The 24,311-nt window shown below is 36.3% G+C and overlaps 1 protein-coding gene and 1 long non-coding RNA gene across 2 annotated transcripts in view; both read right to left on the bottom strand.

Moving 5' to 3' along the window:
* Positions 1–3,100: 3,100 nt before the first annotated feature.
* LOC122093902 lies at positions 3,101–11,993 on the bottom strand. Its single transcript, XM_042664451.1, has 5 exons — positions 11,848–11,993; positions 8,630–8,653; positions 3,992–4,106; positions 3,790–3,855; positions 3,101–3,673 (listed from the first exon to the last, which is right to left on the bottom strand). The coding sequence occupies exons 1-5, from the start codon at positions 11,991–11,993 to the stop codon at positions 3,158–3,160; spliced, it is 867 nt and encodes a 288-aa protein (XP_042520385.1). The 3' UTR covers positions 3,101–3,157.
* A 4,277-nt stretch (positions 11,994–16,270) lies between these two features.
* LOC122092707 overlaps positions 16,271–24,311 on the bottom strand; it is a 12,724-nt gene continuing 4,683 nt past the window's right edge. Inside the window, exon 3 of the long non-coding RNA XR_006144269.1 lies at positions 16,271–16,328. This is a non-coding gene — a long non-coding RNA (uncharacterized LOC122092707). The remainder of the gene's footprint in view (positions 16,329–24,311) is intronic.

Below are 24,311 nucleotides of genomic sequence, written 5' to 3'. Positions count from 1 at the left end.
TATTTATCAGTATATTTAGTTATAGTAATTAAATTTTAAAATATTTACAAGATCTTTTATTTTTGGAAAAAAATGGATGCATTAAAGATTTAGAGAAAGTGGAGGATACCAAAAAATAATAGAAACAATAAGGTATATGAAAAAAATGATAATGAAGAATTTAAGGTATTTAAATAAATAAGAAAGATAAAATAGTCCAAGGAAAAGAGTTTCAAAAGAAGAGAGAGAGAGAGAGAGAGAATCGTGAGAATTCTTTTGGTAGAAAGGGGGTTTAACCGTATGAGAGTTGGAGATTATAAGGAAACTAATTTTTTTTTAAAATATTTTTTATTGATAAAGAAGTTAAACGAAATTAGAAAAGCAATTGAGAGGAGAGAATATAGAAATATATAGATTTGTTTTAGTAAAAATAGAAAGAGATAAAATATAGCAAGATAGTGAAGAGAGAAGTAAATTAATAAAGAAAGAATATAATAAAAGATGAGAGAGAGAGAGAGAGAGCAATATATAATTTTTTTTTTTTTAGAAAGATATGGATTAATATAATTTTTTTTTTTAGAAAGATATGGATTAAAAGAGAGGAACGTGAGAGAGGGGAGGGAGAAATTTTAGAAATTGAGAGGAGAGAATATAGAAATATATAGATTTTTTTTTAGTAAAAATAGAAAGAGATAAAATATAGCAAGATTGTGAAGAGAGAAGTAAATTAATAAAGAAAGAATATAATAAAAGATGAGAGAGAGAGAGAGAGAGATAGCAATATATAATATTTTTTTTTAGAAAGATATTGATTAATATAATTTTTTTTTTTTAGAAAGATATGGATTAAAAGAGAGGAAGGTGAGAGAGGGGAGGGAGAAATTTTAGAAAGATTTTTTTTTGTATTATGAAAACTCTTCAAAATATATATTTTTTGCTTTTCTCTTAAAAAAGATATAGATTTTAAGAAAAAAAGAGACCAACTTAAGAGAACATGTGAGAGGGGAGGAAGAAAAGGAAAGTGGGAAAAAAGGAGGGAGAGATAAGGAAAGGGATGTGATAGGAATAAAGAAACTAAAATTTAGAAAATATATAAATATTTTTTTTTTTAGAAAGATATGGATTAAAAGAGAGGAACGTGAGAGAGGGGAGGGAGAAATTTTAGTAAGATTTTTTTTTTGTATTATGAAAACTCTTCAAAATATATATTTTTTGCTTTTCTCTTAAAAAAGATATAGATTTTAAGAAAAAAAGAGACCAACTTAAGAGAACGTGTGAGAGGGGAGGAAGAAAAGGAAAGTGGGAAAAAAGGAGGGAGAGATAAGGAAAGGGATGTGATAGGAATAAATAAACTAAAATTTAGAAAAATATAAATATTAAAAAATATATATAAAGGGTACCAACAATATCAAAAAAATAAAAAGAATTGACTAAAAAGATAATGAAAAATTTGATGTATTTAAATAAGTAAGAGGGGTAAAAAAGTCAAAGAAAAGATTAGCCACGAAACATGAGTACATACTTTTATATAATAGTATGATATATATATCAAGTGACTACGTATACATTATAGGCAAAATGTGACAAAAATATTGTACCAACCAATATAGTATTGACATTAATTATAGATATTTTTCTCAAAACCATACCGGCTAAGACCCTTGCACTCTATGGCTGAAGGTTCGGAAGTCCTCATTATCAAAAATAGAAAAAAAGATATGAAAGGCCTTAATGCATTCTATTGGTACCCTATTTAAAATGTACTGCTAAAGTCTTTATGGCTTCCCTCCACAAGAACAAGGGAAAATTGGATTGGAGCTACTAATCATACTTGATGAGCCTAGGGAATTTTTAATCACTTCACGTATGCTGTTTATATGACGTGCGCTAAGATTCCTTTCCATCGATTGTGGATTAGTTGCCCAACATTATTGTAAGGGAAAATAAAAGAAAATTCCAAGTAAACATGTCATGTTTAACTTTATATTGAAATTAATCTTTGTTCTACCAAAAAAACAATTAATCTTTGTTAAATATTGTATTTTTAAACTCGTGCACGGGACTCACTTTCAAATTAGATTTCTAATATCTTTCAACTAAAATGGTTTCTTAATTTCATTTCATTATAAAATATTCAGTATTAGTTTTTCAAATGATAGACTAGGGGTGCACACGTCATCTGATAAAAAATTAAAGTACTATTTTACCCATGGGTTAAGAAAATAAGGTACTCCAACTTAAAATAACCATAACTTTCTCATTTTTTAAATCCAATATTTATGATTCGTAATGCTTTGCACAGCTTATTAAATAATGAAAAAAAAAATTTAAATAATGGGTACCATTTAAACTCAAGACTGGTGGACTAGGGTCAAGCACACCTCCCCTCTTGAAGGTTGAGAAGTTAGGCCCTAGAGTACATCTTGGACTTGTTGACTGAGTCTCTTCCAAACTTCTTTGCATTCCTTAGATTTGAGAGGGATCTTATTTATGCCCAATAAGGTAGTATATCCTCCAAGAAATGTTTTACGACTGGAATCATTCAAATCCGCTTGATATTGAGTGCGATTTGGTCAAGAAATCTAATGGTGTCAAATGAATGATGTAATTTTTTCAATTAGAGAAGAATTTGATCCTCTTTTCTCAGATTTTGACAAATCAAAAAATTTTCTTGATGAAAAAAAACCTGAGAGGCATTGTGATCTTATGCCCAGACACAGATGGAGGCAAAATGATCAACTTGCCCCTCAAGAAAGATGGAAATCTTACTCTTGTTAATGCTTTCACACGCATTCCCATTGACCCCCACACTAACATAGAGGACACACTGCCTTTAGAGAACCCTCTCCCATATGTTTTAATGTTAAATGTTTCAAAGAGTTTGGATCAAAACTTTGGATCGATTTGATCCAAACTAACAAAATGGTAGAAAAGAGCCCTAAACAGTCCAAAAAAATTAGTCTGCATTGGGCACTAGCCCACATGCATTGCAACCAACTGTGCATGCCCATGCCCATGCCCATGCCCAAGCCCAAGCCCAAGCCCAATCCAACCTCAGTTTTGTTATCCTCTTAATAATCTTGTACCTCAGGTTTGCCATGTGCATAATCTGAAAGACAAATTTGGGACAGAAGTGCTCATGTAACTTAAGCCATAAACTTTGTTTACTTCACAGAATTTAATACAGCTCTTTCTCAAACTCCTGCTTCTGCTGATCCTCATCATCAATTCCCCCATTCTCCAGCACTCTTGGAGGAAATAACCCTAAATTCAATTCATCCTCACTATTAACATAAACAACTTTAAATATATCATACTTGATATTAGGAGAGAAAGGCTCTAAGTAGAGGTGAATAGTATTTCTATAATCAGAATTGAGAAGCCATGAATAACAAGCTTGGAGTGACTTCCACACATAGAGACATGCAACCCTTGGCCTATCCTCACATTGAAAACAAACCCCAGCCGCTAATCCTTCCATCTTCAAGAAATAAGACTTGAACAGTGCTAAACATAAGTAGGGGAGGTTATCATCAAACCCATTTGATCTCAGGTCCATTGTGTTCACTAAAATCGTGTCGCCGGTAGAGAATTTTGCCGCCGGAAAACCGTTCTTCGATTCTCCGGCATATGCGTTGAAGAAGCTATTATCCAGCAAGATAGCCATACTAGTTATGTGCTGCAACTTGGACAACTAGAAGACAATATTGTTCACTATGTTCAGTTACTTGATCTAAACTCTGAAGTAATTTGCAATTTGAGATTAGGGTTTTTACAGAAGAATCAGATTATCATCAATCAAAAACTTACAAGAGTTTCATGAAGTAGCTTCTTTTGATCATCAGACCTCTTCATCCAAGCTCCATACCATATGATCTGAAGTGTAGGGCAAGAAACTGATTAATCCAAAGATACCCCAATTTCTAGACTAAAAATGAATATCTTCATCATCTGATTTAAAGCAAATCTGAAAGAAAAGATTCATATTTTGGATACCCATTAAGGAAATTACCATATTTCCATGGATGCTCTTGAAGATGGAGCTGTAAACACAACCAAGACTCTCAGAACAAACAGAGAAGTGTGTGAGGGCATCAACAAGCTCCTCTGTGAAGACCACCACAGGCCTGAAAACAAAGAAGGAGATATCCAAATTCTTACTATCAAACGGCACAAAACAAGGCATCTCCACCCAACTTCTCCTTATCTTTCTTCACCTAACTTTATTTCATTAGAAATCAATATTTCAAAGAAGGGAAAGGAAGGAATATTGGCATTAACGTATCAATGGGGAATTGAATTTCATGTGGAAGACGTCATGGGGGGAGGGTTATGGGTATCAGTTTTCCAGTCGTCTCTGCCGTCTCCAGGGGCTCTTAAAATAATAGTAACAGTTGTAATCTATTCAATCTATTCAATATAACAATTACCCCGAGACTTCAAGTATACAAAGAGTTCAAATTAAAAGACTGGACTTTTAATGGGATCGTTTTTCTTGCATGGACTATGACTAGACATTGAATTTAAAACATTGCTTAACCCGGACCCACCCTATAGTCAGACCTAGTGGCTAAGGGTGTCAATTGGTCGGTTCGAACGAGTTTTGGTCGATTTCGTGAGCGGAACTGAAACATGAACCAGCAAGGATGCATCAGTTTTGATTTTGTTTCAATTTATCAGTTTCTTATAATTTTCAGGTTATATCGATTTTAGTTCAATATCTTATCAGTTTCAATGCAGTCCGATTTGATTTCAGCCTCACAAAACACATTGAATTTTGGTTTATTATGGGTTTAGTTGGTTCTGGTTAGGTTTTGACACTCCTATAGTGAGACCCAAACTTGATCTGGGTCATACGACTCATACCATAATCAACCCAATAAGGATTGACTGGAGTGGGCCAACTTGACTCGACTAAGGATGTGAATTTATAATCGAAACCGTTTACCGAAACCGAATCGATCCATTTACACTGAAACCGCAAAACCATTTAGAAAACGGTGTGGTTATGGTTTCAAGTTTCAGGTCGATTAGCTAAACGAGTCGGGTCAGTTTTAACCGCGGAACCCGTTGATTTCAAACCCGAATTGAAACTGTTTGAACCAATCCAATTAATCCGTATAACAATTAAATAAAGAAGGGGGAGTAATCCGTATAACAATTAACAATTAAATTAAGTGTTCATCCTGCTTTGGTATGATTTATTGCAATTCAGTTCAAGTTTAGGCTTTAGATCATGAACTTGTAATCCATATATGTTATTATGTTATTATGTTATTATGTTATCATAGATGGGGTGTTTTGGCTGAACCACCTGTCATTTTAATATTTTATGCTGTAGAATGGCTGGATTTGGATGTTGTATGATATTAGTTCTAAATGTTTGAGAATGGCCATGCAACGAAATAGTACAAGATTATCAAATTGAGACATACCATCGTTAATATAGAATCTCTTATTTGTGGTTGCCAACTATTTTTTGATGAGCTTATAATCTTCAGTTTAGAGATGGTTGCAAGTTATAACAAACCGATTGTGAATCGTTTTACAAACCGTATGGAATAAACCGAAATCGAAACCATTAAAAACCGTAAAACCGACACCGTTTAGAAACCGTGGAAACTGAAACTGTTTACTAAACGGTCACGGTTTCGGTTTCAGAAAGTGGAACCATTTAGTAAATGGTGCGGTTATGGTTTTAATCAAATAAATGTGAACCAAACCGATTCGCACCGTTTAAACCGAAACCTAACCGATTAACAACCTTAGACCCGACCCATTGCGATCCTAATACTATCAATGAGAAAAGATTCCAATCTTATGGTTTTAGAATGGGGTTCTCATAAGCCTGGCTGTAGATACTGGTTTTATTCCATCACACCCTTCAGTCATCATTTTTTCCATGATTGTGAAAGTTTCATTTATTATGCCTTGCGTGGAGGGGGTTTTTTATTCTTTTTAGGTGGGGCCCAGAATTCGCATGACTTTATCAAACTCTGTTTTGATATTTTCTTCTTTGTCCTACCAAAAATATATATTTTTTTCTATCCTGTGAGAACTCTTTATTTTTTGGTAGGATCTCTGCGGGAACTCCGGAGGGTACATGGATGTAGTTCATGGTATCAGCATCGGGACAATACGCATCATCTTGTATTGGTCCATATCGATACGATATAGGATCAATTTTTGTTTTTTTTCCCCTAAGGTTCAAGCTCATTCACCGACACCATATCAGTCTGGTTCATGGTTTCAAGTATCTATCTGGGATCAGCTGTATCGAATCAGTATTGACTGAGACCCATCCCTGATCCAATATCAATCCAGATCGGTTATCTGGATTGTTTCAGGGGTAAAATAGGAAAAAAACAATATTTTTTTATAAAAATCAAAGGGTTAAATAGACCAATATCCACCTATCCCATCCGATCTAAATTGGTATCAGATCGATATCGGCAGAGACCGATCCTAATACCAATACCATCCCCTAAATCCTTGGTCTGGTTTGATATTGTGCACGGCCGATATGCCAATTTCTAAAGCCGTGGGAGGAAACATAACCTTGGGTTATTTATCTTCTAAAAGACTATCAACAGGGATAGGATTTCATGCATTCACAAGGGCAAGGCAGTCATTTTGCCTCCCTTTAGGCAAGATTCTTTTTCCCTTAAACTATACTCTTCATGTACTGGTATCTATTTCCACAAATGCCCATATATGCCTATGGTATCCAAACGCTATTATGTAGTCTTCCATGATTCTAGATTTTCAAAGTTCTATTTTTCAATTTGGTAACTTGGCATGTTATCAAAGAACCTACGAATCCACGACAAGATTTGAACCCCATCTGATGTCACCCTAATATAACGTATAATCTTTAACAATCATAATAAATTGAGTATACAAAACATAGGAAGATAAAAAAAATTTAAGGTGACCATGTCCAATAGCTGCGTGTCCACCTAAAATTGGCCAAGTCAATTTAGGATCAGATTGGAATCAACCTTGACTCTAGTTTGATACTTGATCTATAATTTTAAATCCTTCCTCACCATCTAAAATTCAAAAGTAGTTCGAACTAACCTTCTAGTTGATAGGGAGAGTTATTTATTTCATATTCCCTCTCTTCCAGCCATTATGCATCGAAATGGCCGTGTTATGTACAGATTTCGTGCTAAAGAAAAATGAGATTGATCATTAACCTAAAATACTAGGTACTACTCAACTAAGGGTGTCAATTTAGAATCGAAACCAGTTGTTTACAATCAAATCGAACCAAATTACCCATTTTCAGGCTGCATAAATCATATTCTTTTAAGTTAATGTGATTGGTTAAATTCTATTCTTTTTTAATGTTTGAAGTAAATTTGGTGAATTATGGCCTAAATTTATTTATTTATTTTGAAGATATAAAAAATTGACACAAACTGAATCCAACCTGGGTTAAAACAGAATAGTGAACCGAAATAAAAATCAACAGAAATTGAACAAAATCGATTCAATTCTGATTTGAAAATAGGGCTTTTATTCAGTTTCAGTTGGGTTTCGTTTCCCACATGTTGTATCTTGAAAAGAAGTGATTGACACTTACACCCAATCAAACATTTAGAAGAGGCCATGGAAACAAGTAAGAGAAGCTACTGAAGGAAGGAAAAATAAAGTCAAAAGGAAAATAAGAAGAAAAGGAGAAATAAGAGAGACGTAGACTTTAAGCATACTGAAGTCAAATTCCTCGTTGCTTGATTTCAAAACTAACCGTGTCTGGATTTTGCCCAACTAATAAGGCTTGTGTTTGGGAAATCTCAAACCTTGGTTTATATTGAAGTCCTTGGAGATACAAAATATCTCTTAGAACATCATACATCAAAGGATGCACCAGACATTACTGAATGGTTGGACCATCTCACCCCCACTAATTTATTGTCTACGTCAAGAGTTGCACAGGTCTTCGTCTGTTGTTAGAGTGGGGCATCAACCAACTGCCTCTTTTTAATTTAGAAAGGAACAATCAACTAAACATTAAGTCAAGTCGGGAGAGGGTTGGGCATGCTGCCAGTTTCCGGTAAGTTAGCAAATATGTATAAAACAGGGCTGGACATAGGAGGGTAAAAAAGTCTCTTAAAAAGGGTGAGGAGAGATGGTGACAGATGCTGGGAACTCTGGCAGTGTGCCCAGCCTTTGCCCAAGTCTCGTAATATACTCAATTCAATTTAGCCTTTTCCCAACTTTAATGGAGTCAGGTACTATATCTTGTTTGCTATTCAAATCTATCTAGAACCATGTATGTTCAATAATTTCTCTTAATAAATATTTTCAATGAGAGAGAGAGAGAGAGAGAGAGAGAGAGAGAGAGAGTCAATTATCTCTCTTTTTTTTTGGTAAACAATTATCTCAGATTCATATCACTTGAAATTTCCCTTTCCAAATCAGCATTTTTGCAATCATCCTCAAATTAGGCTCTGCGACTTGATTCGTAGCAATTGAGGGTGCACATAAATTTATTCAATCTAATCAGTGTTTTTAATAGAAAAGGGAGGAGAGAATATACATGCAACACCAATGGCAGTGCAGAGAATGGTATCAACCATATAGGCTCATATGGTCAGAGCAGAGAGAGAATAATAAAGAATCCCATGTGAGAGGGAAACAGTACCTGGCGTCATGGCGAACCTTTTCTCTAAAAAAATTTAAGCATATGCTTTAGGCCTTGATTAATTCTCTTTAATTTACCTGCAAACACAATACATTCATGAGTTACATGCATAAATATCTAAAGTTGTGTCTTGAGTGTTTTGGGGTATAGACTACTAGGATACTCCATATAAGTTGAATAGAATAGGTATAATATGATTCACATTTAATCACAGATGTGCTTGAGGAACACATAAAAAAAAATAGTACATTCTCAAGTCCAACAACCAATGAGTATGCAAGTACATACTATGTTATGGTATGGACTCCTTCAGATGAACGTAGGACCCGTTTGGAACCTTGTTAGATATTGATACTCCCACCAGTTCAGAAACTACTGATTTATTTTTCTGATACCCAACCCCCTTCTATTTCCTTCTTGCATAGTTGAAGCTTTCTTCCACCAAATGTTACAAACACAGAAAGGTTTAAGATTTCTAGGTAACAAATGACTCAGTTATTACTGGTGCAAATGTTTATGTATAATTCAATGTATCCATGGGTCGTCAGACCGGTCAGTCATCTTTGGACCTTCGATCTGGTCCAGTTTTGATGACATAATGTATTTGTCTGATAAATAATGCATAAGATATCCGTTGTTTAATCCAATGTAGTTCTCATTCAGACATACTTTCTAGTGAATATTTCTCACTGTAGCATAGTTAGTAACTATTAACTTCTTTCTTACCTATTATATTGTTAAGTTCATAAATCATAATCTTTTTTGCCAAATCCAATACTTCCGTACCTATTTTAGATTGAACATGTGTAAGGAAATAAAGTGAAATAAACATTGCTGCTGTGCATTGTTTATTTATTTTTGATATATAGATTGTGATGCATTATTTTAGGATTGGAAGAAGAAGATTATAACCTGAAAGATACATTTGGGTCAATTCTAATGGTGACCCAAATCTAATGGTCAGATTTCAAGCGATTTAGGCTGTGTTTAGTAATGCATTCCCATTCTAAGAATAAATATTCACATTCTCAGATTCCAGAATACATTCTTGAGTAAGAATGAGAACACTATTTGGTCACATGTTGGCTAAAGTGCGTTCTGATTTTAGGATGCATATCCTAGCATTTCATCAAACAATTCATAGGCATCCACTTCTCACAAATGTCACAGCAAATCCAGAGCTCATCTGACGAACATGAAAATGAAAATTTTCAAGTGGTAGACAGTGATGAAACTTTAATTCAGGCATCTATTGGTAAACAAAAATGAAGAGGATTGATCTAAATAATAATTTCTACTGGGGAGGGGGGTTGTAAACAAGAAATATTAATAAGCAAAGCCCTTGTGATTCTTATGGGTTCATAGCTTTGAAGATCAAACCAAATCGACTGATAGAAGAACCTTTGAATTCCCACCCAAAATCAGAAAGTAAAGTCCGCTCAGGTAGGGACATTTAACCTTAAAATCTCAAAGGAATGAAGCTAGTATCCTAGTATCACTAGTAGAATGAAAGAGAGATCCAACACTTCATTCTCCTACCAAACTCAACACCCAAAACAGAGCAGGTATGATACATATTAGTGAATCTGAAGAATGAAGAGCAAAAAATGAGAAGTCATACTGTGGACTTGAAATTTTTTGATCTCTTGAAAGTGAGGCAGTCAGAGATGTGAGCCCACATCAAGAGATCCCTGAGGATTGCACACCGTTTGCCATATCAGTTTCAGTCAAGAACATGGATTAAGTTATCGGGAACCAAAGAATACCTCTATGCGGAAGGTTGAGCAAAGGGCCAAGGAAGAGTGGAGGATTTTTGGCTGTGGTACTTATGAGATTCAAAGGTTGGCTCCTGCGTTTAAGATTCTGAGAGAGAAGGTGCATACAGAATCATAATTTTGAGAGGAGTATCTATCAAAATCAGCCGTTCCAGGTGAAGTAGATGAAAGCCAGAAGGTCTTCAGAGCTTCATATCTCATTCACAAATCACGGCCCACACACACGAGAACACGAGACAGCCGAAACGAGAACACAAAATGCATAAAAATGTCTTTCCAGAATGGACCTCGTTCACAGACACATTCTGGAATCTGAGAACGGGAATGCAAAACAAACAACACTTGAGTCTCACAACATGAAGGATTTCTCATTAACAATAATTCTTTTAGTGCGTACATTATTGAGTGTGGATAATATAAACCAATTTCATAAGTAGATTGTAAATTAATAAATATAAACCATCAATTAAGCTACCGAAACCAACCATCACATTATTTTTCAAAACCTTTATAGTTGTAGCAAATTGAAAAACAAAACCTAATGATACCAAACGAACACTGATATTATGTTCTTCTTGAATGATGGAATATAAAAAAATTATATCCAAAACCATCACAAATCTTGAATGCAAAACTAATCTGAAAATTCCTACAGCTACGACTTCAGATTGCATTCCATTGCTTGAACATATGCATCTTTCATTTTCCATCACTAGCCTTTTTACGAGAAAGCCCTACAGTAGTGGCAATGTGTGTTGTACAACCCAAATTAACCACCAATTATTGTTATGAGAATCAATCAGTAATAATTCATAACATACAAAGATTTCAAACATACATTTCTTCTCTAACCATTGTTTGCATTTGGTGTAGTCCTTTTGATGTCCTGATTTCTTGCAAAAGAAACAATTTTAAAATTCATGCCTTTAGACTTTACAAGCAGCTTCCTTTTGTCTTTCTTCATTTTGGACTTGCTGACTTTCCCTTAAACTTGGTAGTCATGAGCTTTTCGCTTTTCACTTTCCACCTTTGAGTCTCTCTTCAACCTGTCTTCCTCCTCAACATAAATATGAGCTAAGTCATTAATTTACCACTCACCTTTTTGTGTGTTATAGGAGGTTTGTATGCCAGTGAACTCCTTAGGAAGTGAATTCAAAATGTGGTACAGCAGATAGTTATCTGGAAAATCACCTTAAGTGCCTTTAACTAAGCCACTATGTCTCTCATTTCCCCAATATAAGCCCTCAATCCTTTAGTTTTTTCATACCTTATGGAGTTAAATTTCCAAATGATGGTCATGGTTACGGACTTATCTGGCTTGGCAAATTGTTCATCAACAACCTTAAGATAATCAATTGCTTTATCACAATCTGGGATTGATCCCCATATGGCCTAGCTTATACTGCCTTTTATAATAGCAAGATCTTGTTGGCTCGCTCTCACTCTTCAAAGCGATAATTGTCATCTTGCATACTTGATTCCATGAGAGGAGAAGGTTTCTCTTTGCGAATTGCAAGATCATTGTCCATAACAATCAGAGCATTTTCAATTTTCTCCCTCCATTCCTGGTAATTTCCCCCAACCAGCATGGGAACTCTGTAAACTTACTAGGGATACTGCAATTGATTTAAGAGAAGCAATTAACTAATCAAATAAATAAATCATACTAATATTATACTAAATAACTCATGTTAATTTTAGCCACCTGATGCCGATATCAGCCAATGCCAATTATCAACAACATGCTAAAGCTCATTACAGCCCGTCATTGGACTGCAACTACAACTTGCAATAGTTTGCTAAAACTTTATACTGAAACGGTCAAAATTCTGTATTTCTTAAATAGTTTCAGTATCAAACCAGAATTCATTACAACTTGTCATTCGACTGCAGTTGTAACCATGGTTTGAAAACTCGGCAAACTCTCAGATATTTTGGTATTTTGTTCTTTCACCGAAACGAAATGGCATACGAAACACAAAAGTACATAATTTTGGTCATATTTCGGCCATTTCAGTTATTTTATTTAGAAATTTCGCTCATTTCGGAAAAACAATGCATTATTTTGTCGAAATTTCGGCCATCTTGTTATAATTTTGGCCACTTCAACCATTAATCCCCAAAATATCCAAGCGAAACATATGCAAAAAAGTATACTTTATTGACTAAATTTTGATATTTCGGTGGTTTTGAAACCACAAAACGAAACAACTTAGTTGAAACAACAAAAGTTTGACTCTTATGAAGTAAAACTAGTGTGCATCACACCAAGTCAAACCACATCGTTAGGTGTAATGCCTAGTGCCTATCACAACTATCTTTACCCTAATCTACACATATGTAAAACAATCTCCTCCCGTTGGGGATAGAAAAATCATCCACATACATCAGTTGCTATATGATGATGTAATTTACATATTTAAGGGAGTGTCTGTCAAACAGACTTTGTAACTGGCTGTACTTACCCTTTGATATAACTATTTTATCATTTTAGTCAAGGACAATTTTGCTAAGTCCATACAAAAATATCTATTGGCTACATTATCTATAATTTCTTGAATTAAAAGGATAAAAACAGAATTTCACAACCAGCCTCAACAGTGAGTAGGGCATTATTGTTCAAACCAAAATACCATGGATGTGACAAACTGCAAATGCCGGGGGTTTGGATATAACTACGACACTCCCTCCCCTTCCCCAGCATAAATCCAGGCACATTTTTTAGGATCCCTTTCCCCTGATTTCGTCTCCAAACCTAGCTTCCCCTTCCTTCCCTATCTCAAAGTTGGAAAACATTTCTCTTTAATCTTCACATTCTTTTAAGGTTCAAATCCTCATTGCTCATCCTCTTTGTATCCGTCTCAGGAACGCCTTTTTTTTTTTTTTTTTGTACAATCAAACAAAATCTCAACAGTTGGAAGCTTGATACTTCCGTTCACACATTATTCCCATCTTACGGTGGTATGGCTGCAACTTGGTGAATAATTTTATAAATCCTTTTCTTCAACCATACGGTGGGTTTGATTGCTTTCAGTTTTAATTTCAGAATCCAAGTGTAAAATCCACAAGCAATGGTTGGTTCTGGCGCTGGAATCGGAACTTCTGACCACATTCTGACCATTACTGGAGACTCCAGCAGGTTTCTCCCATCTCTTTCATGTATATGAAGGTACCGGCCATTACCGGCGATTCCAGCAAGTTCCTCCCCTCTTTTTCATGTAGATGAGAATAAGACAGAAAAAAATTTCTTGAATACCCATACAATAGAAACTTGTAACTTTTTTTCCTACCATACACTCAAAAGTGAAACAACAAAATTATCCCTAATGTGGCAAGAGCAATGGTAATCTAATGGTGGACATAAAAGTCCGGTTACAACAACATAAGTTGTAACCGCGTTGGTTAAAAACAGTTTTTCCCTTTAAGGAATGTCTATCACTTTATGGGATGCAATATAAATAGCAATCCCTTAATGGCAGTTCTTTTAATACAACATCTAGACCCCTTGTATGTTTTCATAAGCTTGATTTTACATTTCCAAAAATAAGAAAAATAGTGCCAATAATTTATTAAACCTATTATTATTCTTATTACGTTATCAAGCAAGGTTCATCAAGCACTAATTCAAATGAATTTGCAATTTAAATAATGCTAACATATAACATCATGTGGAATAAGAAAGTAACAAAAACCAGTATATGAAGACATGCATAATCATTAACTAGAAAGTGTAGAAAATAAAAAAAGAGCTCCATAATATGATTCCATAAACATGCAGTCTCAAAGAATTAGGTCGTTTACCAAAATGGCATGGAATTAGGTCCTGAAAAAATAAATAAAAAATAAATAATAAAAATGGAGGAAGAAGATTCAAAAAGGTCCAAATTATGTGAACCCCAAAGGGACAGAACTTAGAACCTTAAGGAAATATCTCACCCGGCCTTGATATTAAGAAAATCTATGCTGCCAAGTGTAAAAAATGCATAATACATGTTCCATTAAAAGAGGCACAATACATATGGTTCATTAAAGAACCAAGCAAAAAGAGAAAATTCAAATTAGGTTCAAAATTAAAGAGTTCTAGATTGAGGTTGAATGACCCAATCAAATCGATCCGGGTCGGGTCGGGTCATTACTTATAGTGGGCTAGCGTCTCAGATAGCTTTTACCCCTTTAATTGTTACAGTAGCCATACAATTAATACTTCTTAAAATTTTGAAACCTCATTCTATGCAGTGCATGGTCTTTAACTGGGAACAAACAATTAAAATAATCTGAAAATCAATTGCATGTTTCTTTAAGAGTCCCATTAAAACCATATTCCCTATAACCGTAAAAAAAAATAGGTAGCACGGTTATACATGTAACTGTTTCTTCTCATCCCCTTTCTTTTCTCAACTTTCAAACACTTGTCTTACGTATTGAATTGAGTTTTCTCCCTTTTTTTAATTCTTTATGAAAGTTGTACTCGGAAGTTGATGACTATTCATAGCTATTACCTTGACACCAAAGAAGAGTTCGACCCAATGCTTTATTTCTGTCCTAGTTGATCCTGATTCGACATTAGAAGTATATTGATTGTTCCCCAATAATCGAATACCTTATCTGTAATGATTCCATCCATAAATCCATTTTCTTCCCTATGAGTTCCAGTATCGATAAGAATTCTAGTTCTTACTGTTCATATGTTATGGTATGAATATACCATACCAATTCGTTATTTTTATGATAGAATCAAGGGGAATATTCCCCTTTCTTCTTCCTTCCATTACCAACCCAAGAAAGACAGTGCAGAAAGACTTTATGTCCAGTTGAGGGGCTGTCATGGACGCTGCCCAGAGGGGCGGTGAATGTCACCGGGTTCCAAACTACATCATAATTTCAGTCAAAATTCCAGCTAAACTCGAAAATTTCCGAAAATTATCAAAAATCAAAATTAAATTATACCTTCAAATTGCCCAATTCCGTTCAGATTAAAACCTAAATCTTCCAAGCTTTGCACTGGAATCCAGTGATGTGAAGAAGCATTCCCCTTATGAACGCCTTGCCTAGGCAATCTACCCACTTTGAGTGTGTTGACCAGCTGACCATGTTGACAACAATGACAACACTCTCCTATGCCTTGGGTCGCCTAGACGCCCGGACAACTATGACCTTAAGTGACAGGCCAAATAGGAATGGGTAATGAAAGGAATCAAGATTGTAACACTGGATATTTAATCCAAGGTTCACTTCTTGGATAACTCCAAAAAAATTATTGAATCCAAGGAATATGAGTGGTTTCCAACAGTTACAAAAGGAAAATAAAAGAAAAGGGGAATGTGAAGGAAGTTTCTGAAAGTTTAAAACAGATATCTATGACTTAATGGCCTGATATGGTCTGTGGCAAAATGATACTGTGTCTTTCTGAGGTACCAACGCCACAGAGGCAGGTAGTCTCTGGCAACAATAGATCATACATGTGCTGTTTCAGGTAGTGGGTTACCACATCAATGGATCACACCTCAAAAGCCATGACAATGTTTTATCCATCCTCCAATAGTAACATGCCAACCACACCAATCAGCTGCTCATTTCAGGTAAGCGTGGATTAGGAGTTCTTTTTTGAAAGGACTGTCAATATGTTATTGGTTAAAACCTGTTTTCTGTGGTTAAAAAAAGGATTAATTAGCTGAACTTAATATAATGTTTTACTGCAATCTCTGTATACATGACAAAGAACAGGCATATATTTCAATTTTAAGAAGCATAAAGAAAGAAAGGATTAACAGGTTTTAACGAGACAAATTACTTGAAAAAAAGTAAGAAGAGAGAAGTAGCTGCTCCGAACCAAAACTGAGTTAAGAAATAACTACAGAATCAAAACTCACCGTTAGAGTATCTCTGCTAAGAGATCCACCTGTCCAGCTCCAAACTTTGAAAAACTGCAGAATCAAAACTACGTTAAGAAACACTATTGAAAGATATATTTAGCTATGTACAAGAGAAACATCATTTCAAAAGCCCTATAAGCCTACATCCATGCATAAACAGACATAAACCAGTGGTCCACATTGCTAAAATGTAGGGAACCAAATAACTTTAAAAAACCCAAAACACAGACAACTCAACCCACAGGCTTCCCACCTAAACAGAAAAAAGAAGAAGAAAAAAAAAAAAAAAATCTTTACTGTGAAACAAGGTTTGAGAACTCGGTATCGCAAACGGGATAAGTCAAGGCCGATACCAATCCGGACCAGCCAGGATCGGACAGAAATACCCTTGCTTTCTATTAAAAAAACATTTTTTGGACTACTTTACCCTTTGTCGGTACCGATTCACCGATATAGTATCGGCCAAGAATCGGGATCAGTCAAGGCTAATTCCAATCCGATCCGAATCCTCAAACTATGCTGTTAAAAGAGATGATTCTGAAATAATTCAGCTTGTATAACTACCTGAATTAAAAGGGTACCCCAAAAAAAGAATACCCCAAGTAGTCCAGGTGCTGTCCAAAAGTCACTTAAGCACCTAAATCTGTCCCTAGATCCGCTGCCATACCTTGCAGTAGGCTTTAGTGTTAAATAAGTACAGTAAATTAACTTTTAGGACATCAAATATTTCAAATTTCCCATGACCTGCCTGTCGCATATCAAGATCAGATCAAGCCCACCCCTGATGAAGTTTTGGTACACACAAGTGCACTAGGTAAGCAAACAATAATAAATAGAAGATTTAGCTGTAGTTGTCAAGGCATCGCCTTGGCATCCAAGAGGTTTTCTTGGGGTCTAGGCGACTGTCCTCTTAGTGCAAGGCGCCTTGAAATGTTATCAAACTAGATTTGGTACTTATTTATGCCAAATATCGTTTACTAAGCAAACACCCCCCTCAAATGATATTATTCATAAATAAACAAACATGAACACCACCTCAAATGAATCTAATAAAATAGTTAAAAATTCAAATTCCTAAAGGATAAAAAATCAATTCCCCAGTTCAAGAACAAAAACCTAATTTTCGATTGTAGGTGCATTTTTCAACCTTTTAATGCTAGGGTTTTCCTCAAATCTCGTAAATCTTACTGTAGTAAAACATCACTAAGAACCAAAATATCGCCAAATTAATATTTTGTTAGATGTCTAAAAATTTATTTCCATTCAGGGAGATTTTAAACAGCATCCGCTTAAACCAAATAAGGTTGACTGGAAAATAACTCCTTCAATATAAATTAGATTTAAGCAATTTAGCATTTGTTGGAAAGTTGGTTTTGTGCTCTACCCATTACAAAATGTCTCATGTAAAAATAAAATCATTTGATCAGTTAAACTGATTAGAGAACAAAAACATTACTCTAGATGGTGATTTTGGATAGCATGGTGTGACATAATATTGATTATTGAGAACTTGATGCGGTTTAATATTGTTTTTTTATGACTTGATATGGTTTAATGTTGATTTTTGAAAATATAAGGTATATGTAGCGTACTAATAATGTTAGAAAAGAGGGGAAATAAAATATAAAACTCGTGCACCTTGTCGCCTAAGTTCTTAGGCACCCCTCCACCGCCTTGGGTCACCTTGTCTCATGGACAACTATGGATTTAGTCAATTTCTAAGTGATGAAAATTTGATGTACCAGTTATGGCTGTCTTTTTTTTTTTTTGGATGGCGTGTGGAATAAATTATATGTCTAGTTTTGGTATCTTAACATAGGTTTCGAGACCAATTGATGGAGAAACTTAGGGAAGAGAAGGGAAATCAGAGTAGAGAGGGGGAAAAAGGAGAATCACACTCAACACATTCATTCAATAACCAAAATCACTCTCTGAATATTTAATCGATTACAGCCAATATATAGGAAAATAGGAACATGAAATTAGAAACTTAATTGAAATGGAAACTAGCCTAAACTAGGAAACAACTATAAAAAGGAAACCAAAGCAAGGAAGTAAATCCTACTCCTACGTTCAAGTCTGGAAAATAAAAACATGAAATAAAATACTAAGTAAACTAGTAATTTTATTTCCAACCCTTGTTGGACCAAAACCCTAGGCTGGACTGGTTCTTCTTGGCTCTTGGCTTCCAAAGCCGGTCATGCTGGTCCAACCAAGAAAGGGCAGCCGTATCTGCATCAACTCTCCTCCTCTGAAAAGAACTCGACTCCGTTGAGTTAGGGAAAGGGCCGAGGAGACCGTCTGAAGGAATACGCTAAATGAAGAACGATCCCACCATCTTCTTGAGCTTAATTTCAGGGAGGTCTTTGGCAGGATGAAACTTCATAGTCTTATTGGCATGCTTGAAGGCATAGGTATTGGCATAGCCACAATGCTGTACTTTCTTATCAAACAACCAAGGTCGACCAAGAAGGATATGGCACACCTTCAGAGGGAGGACATCACATTGGACTGTATCCTTAAATCCACCAATAGAATATGTGACCAAGCACTTATCTGTGATTTTGAGATTAGTGTTGTTCACCCAAGCAACCTTGTAAGGATTAGGATGTGGTTTTGTATTCAATCCCAGCTTACGAACAGGGTCTTCAGAGACAACATTAGTGCAACTGCCTCCATCAATGATCAAGGTTAGCAACTGATCATTGCACTTCACACGAGTCTGAAAAATACTACTGCGGCGCCAATCTTTATTGTCAGTGGCCTTCTGAGTGGTCAACACATGACGAATGACATAAAAAGGATGTTGGTCTTCGTCACTGAGAGTGTCATTGACTTCACCTGTTGCACGCTCTGCTCTTAAATCAACTGTGTCAGAACCAAGTTGCTCTTCGGGAATATATGGTATACGAGAATCCTTATCAATAAAAGCAACCAAACGGTTGGGACATTGAGCATTGATATGTCCAAATCCATGGCATGAGTAGCACCGAACTGTAAATTTTGAAGAATCATAAGGTTTATCTGAACCACGCCGAGGGGGTGAGTATGGGCGAGTAGGCCGTGAAGATGACATTTCAGAGACATGTCGAGGCGGAGAATACGGCCGACTAGGTCGTGAAGAGGCCATAGATGTAGCACTAGCCTGTGGTTTGTTAGATGACCTCTCTTGGGTAGGAGACTGTTGCCAAATGGAACTAGTACCTCGAGAAAAAGTATCTACAAAATTTCTCCGGTTGTATGAGTGTTTCAGACTTTCCTCAACCTGATATGCTACTTGTACGGCGTCTTCCATGGTAGGCAATCGACTAGATGCAAGGGCAGCACTAAGTTGAGGGTGCAAACCATTGCGAAATTGTGCCACTAATACTTCTTCATCTCACTCAAAGTCAGAACGGCCAAATAATAAAATCTAGCAACATACTCTTCAACAGTCAAATTCTCTTATTTCAACTGTGCAAATCTGAGATGCATGCATTGCTTGTAATCAGAAGGCAAGAATCGCCGATTCATGACTTCATACATTTCAGCCCAAGTAGTGACCAAACCAATGCCTCGGGTTCGGTTCTGTTGTTGTTGCTTGATCCACCAGACTTGGGCCGTGCCTCCTTCAATTTGGCCTCTGCAAATAGGATCTTTCGAGCCTCAGTCAACCCGTACCATCTGAAGAATGTATCTAAGCTGTGAATCCAGTCAAGGTACAATTCTGGACCATTGTCTCCATAAAAATCAAGGACATCCAGTTTTGCTGCTCTTTCTGCTCCATCATCATGTCTACCAGTCCCATATGGTGGTGGAGGTGGTGGTGGTGGTGTATGATGTGGTGGTGGTGGTGGTAGTGTTACTGGCGGATCCTGTGGAGTGGTGTTGGAAGAATCCCCAGACTGAATGGGACTCTTTCCTTTATCTGCTGCCACCAAATGATCAATAGAAACTTGCATGGATTCCACCATTGTTTTTAGGGACGTGACCATATTAGTGAGAGCATCAAATTTTGTATCAGTTTCTCCTTTATAAGAATTCAGCTGTTGAACAACTTCACTATTGGCTACCATGGTGATGATAAACAAAATAGCACTCAAGAATATATGGTAGAATAGTAAATAACTTTTTTTTTTTTTGGGAAGGGCAAAATTGCAATTACTTAAGATTCAAGTAAACCACAAAGGATATCAAGTGTGGGCAGGGATCTAAATGTAAATAAGAAAAAATGAGGGATAAAAGGAATTAATAGATAAAAGAGGGGTAATGTGGAAAAGTCAGAAAATAAAATAAAACAAGAGACTCAATGGGAGGAACCGTCACCGACAGAGATGGAGGAAGTGGGAGTGTCCAGAGGCGAAACCAGTTCGCCGGTTTCGTAGGCCTGGTTGAGGGGAATCGACGCGAGGAGGGATGAACCCCGAGAGCCGATGGTGACGAAGGAGGTCTTCACGGCTTGGAAGCGACTCGCGGCGATGGAAGGACTAGATCGACAGGTATTTTTCTGGTTTCTCTCTCTGTTCGACTTCTCTTCTACTGTTCTTTCTTCTTCTTTTCTTCTATCTCTCTCTCTTCTCGACTTTCCTTCTTCTTCGTGACTTCCTTTTGATTTCTTCCTTTTTTTTTTTTCTTTGCTGTCGGACACAGAAAGAGGAGGCGGTGGCTGCTGTCGGAAGGGAAAAGAAGTGAAAGAGGAGGCGGGTGGGATTTTCTGGTTGGGAATCGAAGTGAAGAGAAAAAGAAAGGGAGGCTTTGCGATTCTTTTTTTTTTTTTTTTTTTTCTGCTGATGGAAGTCCGAGGCCGAGACGGAGGTAACAGAGGCTCAGTGGGGTTGGGGTTTCAGCTGGGACAATGGGTATGAAGAGATTTTTTTATTTTTTTTTTTTGCTGTTCTCTATCACGGTAGAACCAAAAATAGAGAATGGGAAAGGAAGAAGAAAGATGGGGAAGGAATAGGATCATTCGGCTCTGATACCAAGTTGATGGAGAAACTTAGGGAAGAGAGGGGAAATCAGAGTAGAGAGGGGGAAAAAGGAGAATCACACTCAACACATTCATTCAATAACCAAAATCACTCTCTGAATCTTTAATCGATTACAACCAATATATAGGAAAATAGGAACATGAAATTAGAAACTTAATGGAAATTAGCCTAAACTAGGAAACTATAAAAAGGAAACCAAAGCAAAGAAATAAATCCTACTCCTACGTTCAAGTCTGGAAAATAAAAGCATGAAATAAAATACTAAGTAAACTAGTAATTTTATTTCCAACCCTTGTTGGACCAAAACCCTGGGCTAGACTGGTTCTTCTTGGCTCTTGGCTTCCAAAGCCGGTCATGCTGGTCCAACCAAGATAGGGCAGCCGTATCTGCATCACCAATTGTTGCAAAAAATGCCACAAAAATTATTTATTACAAGCTGGAAAAAAAAAATATTTTGGGTGATTGTTTTGGGAGGGTAGGAATGGTAGTAGGTTTCAATGGGAAAAATAGTAGTGTTGAGATTCCTAACTATTGTTGGAGTCTTCTACATAGAAAGATTAAAAAAACAAAAGGAGCTCAAGAAACTCAAAAAACAAGCTATATGAATGAGAGTTTCCACATGAAAAGAAAATAGAATTTATAGTAGAAAAAAAAAAAAAAAGGGAAAAGATTTTACAGACTGGCATATCCACAAGTTATCTATGGCTGAGTGTGCCTCTAGTCATGCCATGTGGAAGGGTTATGTGGCAATTCCAATTGTTGGATATCCAGGAAATGGTCTAAATTGGCCAATGGAAATTTCTGACTCAAATTTAATCATATACCCTCCATGTACTAGCATCTAACCTCTCGGTAGTCTAAGCACTATTGTGCATCCTCTGAATAGTCCTTGATGCTTTAGTTTTCCACTTGGCCAACTCCATTTGGCCAGAAACCTGACACATGAGGAGTGAAACTTAGGATCTACTTGTCCACAAAATTTCAGCCCTATACGACTGGCGTGCCAAACTAGGTGCCTAATCATATATATATATATATATATCTTATGGATGTGTCAATCCATAAAAGCTGCTGGAACAAAAAAGTATCACAACCACAATGTTTGACCCCAAATATAGTAGACTCTGTGATACGATTTTCTAGTTGTAGTCTTGTAGACAACTCTTCTTTTTCCCTTTAAAGAATTATTTGAGACAATCCTTTGGTAAATGAGAATTAAATAAAAATCATGCTTTGTCAGATTACTTTGGGACCAGACAGTCCAACCATCCAGATCATTGACCATGAAGGGTGTAAAGCAGTCTAACCCAAAACTGTCTGGCTCCCGCAGGTAGGTAGTTGAACAGTAAAAATGATAGTCTGATTCTAAGGGTTAGAGTTGGACAATTCATGCTGGCAAAACCATGTGATAAGATTGCGGACTCAGGTGTAACCAAAAAAACCATACTTTAGATGGAAGAACTGTTCCACTTTAATGGTAGTAGATCACACAAACAGCAGCAAGGAAAAGTAGTAGAAACTACAAAACCCACAAAACAGGAGTTCTCCAATATTCATATAACAGCAACTAAGTTTCCAATGGATCTTACTAATCTACCAAGAACTCTCAACACAAATAAATTGCTATAGGATCTTGATGCTGATCCAGATTCCAAGGACTGAAATCGGATCGCTTAGGGCCCACAAGAATGACTAAAAATCTCAAATTTAATGGTTGAATGGTATTCTTGTAATTTCATAAACAAGCAGGGCCTTAGAAATAATTATATGGTAGTTGGGGTAGTTCTAGAACTAAAAATTTAATATGAGGGCTTTATTCTGGAATTTTAAAGAAAATGGGTTACAAAAAACAAAAAGTTCAGCAAGGGGGGTTTTATGTAATTTTGAAATGGCCTTACTTGTAATATGGAGAAACCACCTTCTTCAACCTTAAGTCAATACTGAAAACAGAAACCAGCGGTAAAATTAAATCTCAGGTCGATAGAACTCAGCCGATAGGCCTCGGTTTGGGCTGATCTTCCAAACGAAGGCTACCAACCCTGTGGCCTCTTGATTCCGGCAAATAGATACCTCAAACAGCAAGCTTCAATGAGTTAAAACAAGTTTTGAACTTCTCCAGGAGGCAAGCAAGAACCAGATCTGAATCTGAGATCAATTTCTCACAGCAGAACCAAGCTTGGGAGTAGATCTTCTAGGGTTTGTGTCGCCTAGGAGGTAGCAACCTTCGGTCCAAATCTTAGACCTGATCGATGGGTTTTCAAGGTTCAGCAACACATTTTGTACACCTGAGATTACCGCCCAGAACAGAGCATGGACAGCAAGCAAAGAAGAAAAGGGAACCAAGAGAAGAAGATAAGAGTGGGAAAAGAAGATTTCAGAGAATCAAGGAGGGGGAAAACAGCCCACGGCAGCCATGGTTTTCATACCAAATTTCAATTCTTCAAAAAAAACTTCAAATCTAACCACTGAGTTCATCCATTACATGACTAATATAAAGGAAAAATCAAACAATTAATGGAAACTACTTGAAAATGGAAACTAATCTAAAATTAGAAACTAACTAATTTCAAAGAAATTGTTTCTAAAACAAAAGAAAATCAAATCAAAAGATTTTTTTTTTTTCCTAAATCCATTGTGCATCTGCATCAGATCTTTAACAATAATATGTCCATAAAGTGGTTTTAGAGAGAGAGAGAGACAGAGGGAAAAAACCCTTCTCCTTTCTTCTATTTAATTAAGGGGGCAACTTAGGCCCGAAAAAGCCTGAGCCTGTTGAAGCCTGCCGGATGATTTTTGGGCTATTGGGGTTAGGGTTTTTCAGCCCATGGGCCTGGTTCGGGTACAGAAATCCCACCCCAAGGTCAGGCTGAGCCAGGCTTCAGGTAAGGCCTCTGGCTAGGTCCTGCCCGGCCCTAAGCTACATGCGTATTAGAACCTTCTGGATGTAACACCTAGCTCCATATTTCTGCATCATGCATACCACTGGTCTTATTGGCCAATCACCTTTTTGACCTAACTATTTAATTTGCAACAAGTGCACAAGGACTCAAGATAAGCATAATTCTAA

Source organism: Macadamia integrifolia, chromosome 11, assembly GCF_013358625.1.
Source record: "Macadamia integrifolia cultivar HAES 741 chromosome 11, SCU_Mint_v3, whole genome shotgun sequence".
Classification (NCBI taxonomy): Eukaryota; Viridiplantae; Streptophyta; class Magnoliopsida; order Proteales; family Proteaceae; genus Macadamia; species Macadamia integrifolia.
The sequence above is the reverse complement of the archived record's forward strand: the minus strand, read 5'-3'. Positions and strand labels throughout refer to the sequence as shown.